Source organism: Camelina sativa, chromosome 7, assembly GCF_000633955.1.
Source record: "Camelina sativa cultivar DH55 chromosome 7, Cs, whole genome shotgun sequence".
Taxonomy (NCBI): Eukaryota; Viridiplantae; Streptophyta; class Magnoliopsida; order Brassicales; family Brassicaceae; genus Camelina; species Camelina sativa.
The window spans coordinates 9,302,224-9,309,991 of NC_025691.1; the positions used below are offsets into that span (position 1 = coordinate 9,302,224).

General features: G+C 33.0%; 3 protein-coding genes across 7 annotated transcripts in view; all 3 read right to left on the minus strand.

The window, feature by feature from the left end:
- On the minus strand, window positions 256–4,260 carry LOC104700791 (protein SUPPRESSOR OF npr1-1, CONSTITUTIVE 1-like). 3 transcript variants are annotated; one of them, XR_002032729.1, is made up of 5 exons: window positions 3,825–4,260; window positions 3,296–3,414; window positions 3,039–3,185; window positions 638–2,868; window positions 256–564 (listed from the first exon to the last, which is right to left on the minus strand). XR_002032729.1 is itself a non-coding variant. In XM_019227585.1 (2 exons), the coding sequence occupies exons 1-2, from the start codon at window positions 1,471–1,473 to the stop codon at window positions 327–329; spliced, it is 1,074 nt and encodes a 357-aa protein (XP_019083130.1). In that variant the 5' UTR covers window positions 1,474–1,729; the 3' UTR covers window positions 256–326. The 3 variants fall into 3 exon arrangements, 1 of the variants encoding a protein (XP_019083130.1); XR_753648.2 differs by lacking the exon at window positions 3,039–3,185; XM_019227585.1 differs by lacking the exons at window positions 3,039–3,185; window positions 3,296–3,414; window positions 3,825–4,260 and having other exon boundaries at window positions 638–1,729.
- Window positions 3,355–4,151, minus strand: LOC104704467 (glutathione S-transferase U15-like). Its single transcript, XM_010420552.1, has 2 exons — window positions 3,825–4,151; window positions 3,355–3,414 (listed from the first exon to the last, which is right to left on the minus strand). Exons 1-2 carry the CDS (start codon window positions 4,149–4,151, stop codon window positions 3,355–3,357), a joined length of 387 nt encoding a protein of 128 aa, XP_010418854.1.
- LOC104700792 (nuclear pore complex protein NUP98B-like) overlaps window positions 6,529–7,768 on the minus strand; it is a 6,596-nt gene continuing 5,356 nt past the window's right edge. For 2 of the 3 annotated variants that reach the window (XM_010416380.2, XM_010416379.2), the window contains exons 12-13: window positions 7,392–7,433; window positions 6,529–7,298 (exon numbers count right to left, since the gene is read on the minus strand). In XM_010416380.2, coding sequence (XP_010414682.1) covers window positions 6,694–7,298; window positions 7,392–7,433 — 647 coding nt within the window. In that variant the 3' untranslated portion in view covers window positions 6,529–6,693. The remainder of the gene's footprint in view (window positions 7,299–7,391; window positions 7,434–7,768) is intronic. The other variant, XM_010416381.2, reaches the window with a different exon arrangement.

A 7,768-nucleotide genomic window follows, 5' to 3' on the forward strand; every position in this document is an offset into this window, starting at 1 on the left:
CATATTTGCGATCAACTATGTCACAAGAAAGATTGAATGGGCTAGCTATCATATCCATAGAAAGAGAACTAGTTGGGGACCTAGATTATGAGAAGTTGGTGAAAGAGTTTATTGAAACAGAAGGAAAAAAGATTATGTCTTAGTTTTTTTACATTATTATTTAATGTTTTGGTTTTTTTGGTTTATGGTTTTTTTTGAATAATTTTAAATTTTAATATTTTATTTTATTTTAATTTTGAATTTTTAATATTTATTTAAAAAAAAAAAAAATTAGCCCCCGATTTCAAGTTTGCCTTAAGCCCCCATAAACCTGGGCACGACACTGATTAGATCAAAGTCTTGTAGAAGTAACACAAATCATATTTTGGTGCTAGAGTTCCAAAAATTTCTCTAGCAATAGATGTCTTACCTATTCCTGCCATACCCCAAATCCCCACAATGTCTGCATCTGAAGGTTGGGACTGATTTAACAATGCTAAGATTCTGACCAGATTCTTGCTATTTTTCAAATATAACCTTAAGCATGCGTTTCTTACAACTTCCTCCGCAAGCACAACCTGAGTCCTGCAAAACACACACACAGAATTAGAAAACAGTAATAAGGACACATTTTGCAAATTAAGAGAAGTAAATTTACCCTTTTGTCCATTCATGTCCATCTATGGATGCTATTTCAGCCAGAGCCATCTTCCATTTCTGAACTCTGTCTTCCTGGACAGAACTCTGAAGGTGCAGAAACGCTGCTTCAGACTTGCCTTTCAATCCAAAAATGTCTTGACGTGTTACTTTGAAATATATAGGAATAATCACAAGGTTTTTCTCTTTCCAGTGCTCCATGATTGCCACAAGATGATCCATGGACTGTGTAGAACAAACGTAACTAGTTGAAAGTACCATAATACCAACACTACATCTTTCTAGCATATTTGTGTTCAAACTCTCTCTACCAGATAGATTACATGTCAAAGGTGTGACCCCCCGCTCTTGCAACTCTTTTAAGATGGCTTCCATGTAATGTGATTCTTCCACATCATGGTTGTCATTGCATGAAAAGACTAATATGCATTCTGATTCTTGAGTCATCATCTCTTTAGTAGAATCAGATTCGTCAACATCATGGCTGCGGATAGGAAGAACTTCACTTGTACTGGCCATGTGATCACCTAGAGACGAAGATAGAGTTTCCATAGTACATACGCCAGAGAATTTAACAAAAGGGATGTGTTGGAATTTGTAATAATCTTCTCCTCCTTTGGACAATCTCTCCTTCCATTCATTGTCCATAACAACATCCTTCAAACTGTAGCTAAATCTGAACCCATCAGGAAATACCTTTAGTTTCTTACAGTCACTAATAGTCATAGTATGAAGCAGGGGCATGGAGCCTTCTTCTACGACCCACTCTTCCCATTCCAATAGTCCCAATATTGAAAGCGTATGCAATTGAGGAAACCCCCCGCTCAAGCAAACCATTCTCTTACCACAAAAAGATTTAAATGATAATTTGACATCATATAAGTGAAGTATGTAGCTTCTCTAGAATAGGCATTGGATCCTCCTTCAGACAACAATTCTTCAGATTTATGCTTGTAAGGACAGAAGGAAAACTTTGCACATCACGTAACCTTGGCATATATAGAGTCAAATTCAGCTTTTTGAGATGGACGCATTTCAATACGATTTCTTCTTCATCATTCGTGTAACCATCAATGGTAAGATTTTCCAAGTGTCACATCCCATTAAGAGATGAACATAGAGTTTCTTTAGTGCACCCTTCGCCGTTGAATAAGACTGATAGAGTCTCAAGCCTTGTCAAACAGTGAAGATCCCCAACGCTGCTATGCTTTGTTGAAAAATACTCCAATGTCTCCAAGTTGATTAGATTACCTAATTCCAACTTTTTCTCATCACGTATTTTATACGGTAACCAAGGGTACCTCAGTTCTTGCATCTCATTCAAGATATTAGGCACATCAAGTGGAGGCCCTGCTTCCACATTTAGATTCAAATAGAGGAGCAACTTCAGATTCTGCATAGAAGAAGGTAGATGAGATACTTGTGCACTGTGTAAACTCAAGTACCGTAAATGGATGAGCTTTCCAATGTTAGAAGGTAACTTCCCTCCCTCAAACCTTGCACCAGAGAGATCTAAAACCCTCATCAACTGTACCTTTGTAAAGTATAAACCTGATGCCATAAACTTTGACCCTCTGAACGAGAGAGATCTAATTTTTGGATTCTTTATAAGATATGTATCGTCACAAGAATGTATGACGAGTCTGCGAGGTTCACTTAGATACCGAGAGTTTGCACTACTTGAGGTAACGGTACTTGCATTAACATTTTGTAGGAAATTCTCTTCTCCAGCTTTAAATAGATTAACTTCTCTCATCATATCATGCAAATGACACGTTTCAAATCTTGATGTCGTTACGTCTCGTTTAGAAATTACCATGTTTCTGTTCACCAATTCTTCTATGTATCCATCAGCGAGCTCTCGAATGGTCTCTCCATCATAATACCTCGACTTTGGTATTCCTTCTGCGGCCCAGTAATAGGACAATTCTCTCACATCTATTGCATCATTTTCTGGAACACCTGCTAGGTAGAGGAAGCAGTGCTTCAGATAAATAGGCAGCTCTTCATAGCTCAGAGACAATATTTGGTAAACTGAACTGATATTGTTATCACTGAAGCTAGCCCCTCCTACGATGTGAGATGTGAGATTCTCATATATCCTTTTCCACTCACTTAATGTGTGTTGAGCAGCTAACAACCCGCCTAATACCTTAACAGCCAAAGGTAGACCTCCACAATGTTCGATCATCTTCTTACCCATCTCTTCCATTTCTTGATCAGCTTTATGTTCTACACAAGATCATCAAGTTTTGGTGAAATATCTGAAGGATTATACGGTTGAGAAAGATATTTTTAAGTAAAAGCGGATTATGGTCATGCTAAGTAAAAAATCTCTAATCATTAATTATGATCACCATAGAAAACAAAGATCAGTTAGTTAAATCGTTTTGAAAGCTTACTGGTAATATTTTCTGTGGGAAACACTATCCTTTGGAAAATTGTCCAACTTTCTTCGGGAGTTAGAAAATTTAGTTTAAAGGTAAAACATGTTGGATCTGCTCGTAATGCAATACTCTCGTTACGAGATATAAGTAGTACCTTCCAACCTATATGAAAGATATAACAAAAAAAGAAAAAAAAAAAAAAATGTTTTTACCTCAACCCGTGAATATATTAAAAAGACAATTATGTAAATATACGTAACAAAAGATGTCACCTTTGTTCCGTGGAAAAATTGGTTTAATCATGCCCCAATCTCCTTCTCTCCATATATCATCAAGGACAATCAAAGACTTTTGTGTTTCCAACACTCGCCGCTATGAAAACTGGAAACCACTGCATTTGTAGGATGAAAGTTAAGAGAACATAGTTGAGATAGCTAGAGAAGTTGTCCTAAATCTTAAATAAATTCAGATTAATTGATTTTATTTTGAAGCTTAATGGTTTCATCCCTAAAGGTTGATTATCTCCACCTTGTAATAATCCGAGATTATAGTTACCAAATTTTAACACGTAAAAGATATTTCAGACCAATTTTAAACATGAAGCATCCATCAATGAATATATTTTGGGAGATTTGTCTATTTATAAAAAGAAAATAGAAAATATAATCCCAATATGGAATAATAATAAAAAAGAATTTAAAAAGTGGTAAAAACGGTCGCATTCATATATGGACAAAACACTGATCACACATTAAAAATTCTTGACAAAAGAAAGCCTCGTAAGAACAACAAATGACAGACCTTGTCATCAACGAAGGCAGACCAGAAGCGAGCGAGAGCTCGATCATGAGGATGAGAAGGAAGAATGGACGGTCCAGATGATTTCCACGTCTCATCGATGTATTCAACGATGTTAAGAGACTCACAAACCGGTTTACTGTTGTGGATGAGAACCGGGACTTTCTGGTAAACCGGGTTAGATTTGAGAAGAAGCTCACTCTTGGATCCGAACAAATCTTCTTCAACGTAATCATAATCAACCGATTTGAGACGAAGAGCTATCTTTGCTCTTAACACGACCGGACTGTACCATGTTCCCAACAGTTTCACCTCCTCTCTCTCTCCCATCTTTTCTTCTGTATAAAATTATTTTTAGTTATGCCTGTAATTTAATCGGTGAAGAAGACCAAGTAACAAGAAGATATTTGTGGTGAGGCCAGTTTTGTGTTCCTCCACGGCTCTTCTTTTCTTCTTTTGTCTGCTTCTTAGTGAGACAACAACATGAATACGAATTTTCTAGAATTTGACGATTCCACTAGTTGATGTTAACATGTCTCTAATTTGACGGTCAGAATCAAGATTTCAGTTGAGGGCTAAACTCTCACATATTATATAGGTTTGATTCATTGTCTAAGTGATTTATCTAAATAATCCCGGATCAATCAGATTTGACTTGAACAGACCGAGTTGGTTCAACAGAGTGACAAATTAAAATTCAGTAGAACGTAACATCGCCTCTGAATCATATATATATATATATAAAAGTAAGGTTTTGGTCTCTCCTTATTGGTTGATTTTCATTTAATACTTTTTATTTTTTTTTATTTGATTTCTAATTGTTTAATTACTTTAAATAATATTTAAGATCCAATTAACACAATACATTTAATTCATACATTAAAATAAAATTATAACTGAAAATAAAATAAATTATTCATTAGTCATATTCCACCACTCAATTTTATTCAAACACAATAAATAATATTTGTAACTCCAATAATTCTAAATATAACTTCCATCAATTCTTATCATATAAATAAACATTGCCTCATTCTCTCATATTGACATTTTTTACTTTCTCATTTTCACATTCTCTCGTTCATTTCCACAATATCTCAAATCATTTTTAGTTTTTTTTTAATGTTTTCAATTTCTTTTTTTTGTTGTATGGGTTACAAAAAACCAAATGAAATATCATTGTAAATTTTTAATGCTAAATTTTAATTTTAGAGACTACATGATATATATATATATATATATATCTATTTTACATTGTTTTTATATTTAAAGATTCATCTTCATTATCTAATTTGGATTATCATCTTATAAGTACCCATTTTCTCCTACTCTCTCACCAATATCAAATGTTGTTATATATAATATGTGTTGTAAGAGTTTGATTCTATATTTTAATTAGAAATTATTATATATAATTAACAATTTAACATTGTTTTCAATTTTTATTTTATTTATATAAAAATAAAATATTTCTTTTATATTTCTTGCCTTTCTAATCTATTCATATTTATTTTTGAAATTTCCATAGCTTTAAATTCACATATGTTGGTTTTAACAAAAAATCAAGTTTATTTGAGAATCTGTTTTAAAAGGTTTATCTTCATTATCTATTTTAGATTAGCATCTTATAAGTCATTATTTTAAAATACTATTTAACTAATTAAATCCTCTAAAGATGAAACCATTAGTATGAAATCTAGCACTATAAATTATATTGATAAGTGAAAAACAAAACAAAAAACAAAAGGATTGAAGTTATTCTTGGGGTTTTAAAAAATCTTTAAATTGAAGTTCATATAATTTTTTTTTTTAAAACTAATTTAGTTTGTCACTTCAAAAGTAATATTTTCAATTTGGAATGTTATGTGTGAGTGTTGAGTTTATATCAACAAAACAATCAAAAAGTGTAAGTTTAAATTTTGATTGAGCCACTTGGCATTTCTTTTCTTTTTAGTCAAAAATAAATTAAAATATTTATTTATAATTAACTCACTTTTAAAGGTATTTAACTTCATTTAGCTCTACATTTAACTCAAATGTAACTCCTACCCAATAATTTTACATTCATTCCTCCACATAATATATTTATCTTTCAAGAAAAACTGTTTTTGGTAAAATTTTAATATTTTTTAATTATTTTAATTGCTTTAAACTTTGAAATGAGGAATATTCTATATACAATAATTTTATACGTAGTTACTAAATTTTTTGATAATTTTATTTGATTCAATTTTACTATACTACAGTCTTATGTTTACATGGTCATTAAAAAAAATCTTTAAATCAATGTTTTACCTCTATAAAACATGATCATAAACATAGATTCTCTCATATTAGGAAAATGTTAAAATTTCTATATTATTATTTATATTAATATAGCTAATCAATTTGTAATAATTTTTTTGTAGTATTGGTTAATTTTTGACTTATAAAAAAGTTTATATTTTAAATTTTATATAATAAATAACCATACCAAAAAATTGTTGACAAGAGTGTTATTTTGAGAAATTGCTATAAATGTTTTCGAGATTCATACATTAGTATATTTTTTTTGAGATTATACATTAGTATAATTTTTTTGAGATTATACATTAGTAAAACAATTTTTAATTTAAGAAAATTTTAAAAATATAATCAAAACTATTATGCATACAACCACGCACGCATTGCATGGACTAATTACCTAGTAATTATATAATTCAAGAACTCAAGTAAATTTTTCCTAGTGAAACTGATAGAAGAGAGGTTGAGAAGATGAGGTAAGAGCAAAAGACATGTCATTTTTGACATTATATATTGCAAAAACAGACCAATAGAGAAACCCCAAAAAGTAAAACCAAAAAACAGGACACTAGTCTACACAATGATCTTTCTACATATCATCTTCTTCTCCAAGCTTGTAGGAACTGAAATGCTCCACCTTGAACGTCCACTCGCCTTTCACAGCATCATAAGACACAAATTTTGCTCCCTGTTCCTCAGCTTTCCTCCTCAGCATTTCCTTGTACTTGTCCAATCTCGCGCCTTCCTTCACTTGCGTACTGGTCTTCTTGTCCATACATTTTATGTTCAGCAAAGTTACAACCGCGGGCTTATTCAGTCCTTGACCCACAGGAGGTTTTTTGCTCTCGTCCATGTACACATTCACTTCACGGTTTTTGAACTGAACCACCATTTCCAGGTCAAGTTTACACACATCCGTCTCTCCCAGAAATTTTATACTCCCGTAACCGTGTCTACCAACAACAAAGTCTTTTACCCGCTTGCAATGACCCGGATCAACCCTTTCTTTTGTAGCCAGTTCTTGGATCCGAGGCTCTGTGAAATATTCAGCGTGATGCAGCTTTGGCATCAATGTCTCGATATCTGCTCCGCTTGGTGAACCATTTTTGTCGCCTCCGTGATTTTCATGTGTTCCGTTCGGTTTCTGATTGGCTTTAACCGGAGGAGCCTCACAAGTTTCACCGTTATTCTTATCTGCAGATATTGATAGTAGAATCAGAGAATGGTCCTCACAATGCACAAACGTTAATCACTATTTCGGTACAAATTCATATTTTAAGTACTCACTCTCATGGTTGGCTCCATTAGTAACCCCATTTGACTTATTACCTGAAATTCACATGTAAAATGAAGTGTCAGATATGAACAAATTCAGCCACTATATTTAAATATTGAAGCAGGTAGACACTATTGGAGCCATGTCTAGAAAAAAGGAGCTATTTGGGACAATAGAAAGCCTACATTTGCAAATGAATATGCCAATCAATGTTAAAAGAAAGCTTACCATTCTCCTGCAGTGGGGCCGGGCCATCCTTTGGATGTTCTGATTTTACCCTTTCAACTGGGCGTATAAATAGAGCTCTAGGGTTTTCCCTTGGAATGAAAAGGGCATCAGCCTTTGGTGTACTGGAATTCTCTTCATCGCTGAAGAATGGAACCTGAAA